Source organism: Brassica oleracea, unplaced genomic scaffold (assembly GCF_000695525.1).
Source record: "Brassica oleracea var. oleracea cultivar TO1000 unplaced genomic scaffold, BOL UnpScaffold00770, whole genome shotgun sequence".
NCBI classification, from domain to species: Eukaryota; Viridiplantae; Streptophyta; class Magnoliopsida; order Brassicales; family Brassicaceae; genus Brassica; species Brassica oleracea.
Genome location: NW_013617452.1, coordinates 87,627 through 91,197, shown reverse-complemented (window position 1 = coordinate 91,197; position 3,571 = coordinate 87,627). Strand labels below are relative to the sequence as shown.

General features: G+C 49.6%; 1 protein-coding gene across 1 annotated transcript; it reads left to right on the top strand.

Annotated features, from left to right (window-relative positions):
• The first annotated feature begins 258 nt into the window (after positions 1–258).
• Positions 259–2,300, top strand: LOC106320045. Its single transcript, XM_013758412.1, has 3 exons — positions 259–719; positions 996–1,593; positions 2,214–2,300. Exons 1-3 carry the CDS (start codon positions 259–261, stop codon positions 2,298–2,300), a joined length of 1,146 nt encoding a protein of 381 aa, XP_013613866.1.
• Positions 2,301–3,571: the final 1,271 nt, after the last annotated feature.

Below are 3,571 nucleotides of genomic sequence, written 5' to 3'. Positions count from 1 at the left end.
GACTTCGTGGTTGAATTCTCACCTGCCTTGCTCCCAGCTTTGGAGCAGGAGGTACTCCTCTGAGGTGAAACTAAGGAAGAGGGAGAATGGATCCTGCACGTTGTTGGATCCAGTAACGCCAGAGGAGCTGGAGTGGGGTTAGTACTCACCTCGCCAACGGGGAACACGGCCTCAAAGGCCGTAAGATACAACTTCAAAGCAACCAACAACGAAAGCGAGTTTGAGGCCCTAATAGCAGGTCTAACCCTCACCCACCAAATGGGGTCAGAGAACATCCAGGTCTTCGACGACTCCCAGCTGATAATCAACCAGGTACAGGGAGAGTACCAAGCGAAAGATGATAGCATGATCCAGAATCTGGCGGTCGCCCAGCGACTAATCAAGAAGTTCAAGAGCTGCAAGCTCACTCAAATACCCCGGGAACAAAACTCGCAAGCTGATGCCCTGGCTAATCTGGGGTCCGCCCTCGAAACTAGTAGTCAGATGAGTATCCCCTTGCGCGTGATTCAATGGCCAGCCACCCTGGAGGAACCTCTGTCAGAAGAGGTCTCCGCCGTTGAAGAAGGCGAAACATGGATGACCCCCCTAGTCCAGTACCTGGAAGCTGGCATCCTCCCGGAAGATCGCAACGAGGCCAGGAAAATCAAGAAGCGAGCCACAAGGTACTGTTTCTCCCAGGAGAAGTTGTACCGAAGATCCTTCTCTGGCCCGTATATGAGGTGTGTCACACCCCGAGAAGCCGCTAGAATCCTTGTAGAACTACATGAAGGAGATTGTGGATCCCACTCTAGCGGCAGAAGCCTGGTGCTCAGAGCCAGAAGGGCGGGTTACTACTGGCCCACGATGGCCACCAACACCGACAGACAAGCAAAGCACTGCAACCAGTGCCAGAGGCACGTTCCAGTCTCCAAGCTTCCCCCGGAGAATCTCAAGTCCATAAGCTCACCATGGCCCTTCAGAAAGTGGGGCAAGGACATAGTAGGGAAATTCCCTAGGGCGCCGGGGCAGAAGGTCTTACTTCTAATAGTCACTGACTACTTCTCCAAGTGGGTCGAAGCAGAAGCGGTCAGCTGCATAACAGATCTCCAGACCCGCAAATTCCTGTGGACCAACGTAATAACTCACTTCGGGGCCCCCCACGAAATCGTCACCGATAATGGACCCCAGGTCACGAGCCACAACTTCAAGGAATTCTGCAAGGACTGGGGAACAAAACTAACTTTCGCCACACCCCGACACCCCCAGTCTAACGGAAAAGCTGAGTCCACAAACAAAACCATGGTCAACATGCTTAAAAAGCGACTGGAGGGCTCTCACGGGAAATGGACGGAAGAACTACACGAAGTTCTCTGGGCCTACCGGACCACTCCCAAAACAGGAACATGGGAAACTCCTTATTCGCTGGTCTACGACTCTGCGGCCATTGTACCTACAGAGATGCACGTAAGAACAACGGTCTCCGGACCCACCTCTCAGGAGGAGAACAATGAGCTAATGGCGCTAAGCCTCGACCTACTCGACGAAAAAAGAGAGGCCGCTCGGCTAAGAAACTGGTCCTACCAGCAAGACGTCCCCATGACGTACAACAAGAAAGTCAGAACCAGGACCTTCCAGCAAGGGGAAGGACCCTATAAGGTCATCGAGGTGCGGAGAGCAGGTGCCTACAGGCTGAAAGAAAGCAAAGGTAAAATAAAACCCAACTGCTGGAACGCCCTGCACCTCAAAGCCTATCATTTTTAATACGGTCCCCGGACCATGATTCTATACTATTATATACTATTTAAGCATTATGATTTCCTACTCCTATGTATGCTAAACGTCTCCGGACAAAGCTTATAATAAAATAGTTCCGACTATAAAGGCAGAAGGGAAATCATTATACTTAAAGGGGCATACGAGCTGGATCAGGTCTCCCGAGACCTCCGATCCTAGCCAACCCTTGCAAAAGTGGCACGACCTCCGGGCACGCTCACAAAAAAATCAAAACGGGTATGAGACATAAAGTAGGAATGGGCATGCGCAAGCCAAAGTATGCTGTCAAAACCACCTAAAACCCATGTGCAGCCTAAGGCGCATCGGGGTCCCTAGAGTACCAATTTGAAAAGTACATGTATTAAAATGCTACGAGCTACACAATACAATGAACACATGGTATATATTCATTGCAAAAGTACTGTGAAATACAGGGAGCAATCTAAATCCTGCTTCTGAAGACGTGGAAAGCAACGAAGCCTGGCACTTGGGCCATAACACCCACACCATCACCCTCTAAGCATGTCAGTGACTTCATGCAGAAGTAGAATTCATCATAGGAACTCGATAGTGGCCAGCTTTCGAGTAGCAGAATGCGAAATCCAAACAGGTACCGGTAGTAGCCTTGCCTAGGTAGGCGGAGTATGTTCCCTGGCGAAAAACAAAATATACCGGGTTCCCAAGGGACCCCGGGCCCTTATGCAACCCTCGGTCTCAAGAGGAAACCCAAGGTTCCCCACATGATTTTGGGTCCTATGTATAAAATCTAAGGAAGAACCTCCGGGTTCCCCTATAGCCTCTGGGTTCCAATCAAAGATCTCTGGGTCTAAGGAAGAACCTCAGGGTTCCTATATGGCCTCAGGGTTCCAAATATAAAGAAGAAGCTAGAACCCCTGTCCAGCCTAAGGCGCATCGGGGTCACAACAAACTTCAAAAGAACCTCCGGGTTCCAATCAGCGATCTCCGGATCTAAACCTCCAGGTTCCAACACGGCCTCAGAGGCCTAATACAATTTTAGAAAGAGGATAGAACCCCTGTTTAGCCTAGGGATCATCGGGATCATTACATCCCTAAAGAACCTCTGGGTTCCCATGCGATCTCAGGGTCCAAATATACCAGGGTCCTGATACGATCTCCGGATCTAAAGGGATACCCCATATTCTTACACGACCTCAGGGTCCAATCTCGAGAAACCGCCGGGTTCGAACTAAGATCTCCGGATCTATCATAGAAATCTCCGGATTCCTACACCACCTCCGGGCTTCAGTCTCGGTCCCAGGATCTAGAGAAAAGACCTCCGGGTCCCGAATAAGACCTCATGGTCTAGGAGAACCTCCGGGTCTCCAAAAACTATCTCAAGATCCAAGAAGAACCTCTGGGCTCCTCCACGTCCTTCGGGTCTCCAGATGACCCCCGAGTCCTCACGAAACCTCCGGGTTACAAGATCAATCTCCAGAATCCAATAGTCCATATTCTAGCTCGAAACCTCCTGGTTTATAGCCTATCTCCCTGGATCCCATCATTCAACCTACGGAAAGAGAGGGATCATAGACTACAAAGTCCCACCTCGATCGAGAAACATGCGGAAAGATATCCTCTTAAAGAAGAAACATTCAAAACACTACTATCAGGAGCGTGCGAAGCAACAACAAGGAGTAAATAAAGGGAAAAAAACCATGAAGCATCATTATTCATAAAATCAAAGGTGGGGAGGGGGGGGCTATAAAGAGCCTTTATTCAAAGGAAAGCAACAAAAACCAGAGTCTTAAAAGATAAAGAAAAGAATCATTCAGAAAGAGGGCCCCTCCGAGAATCGCGA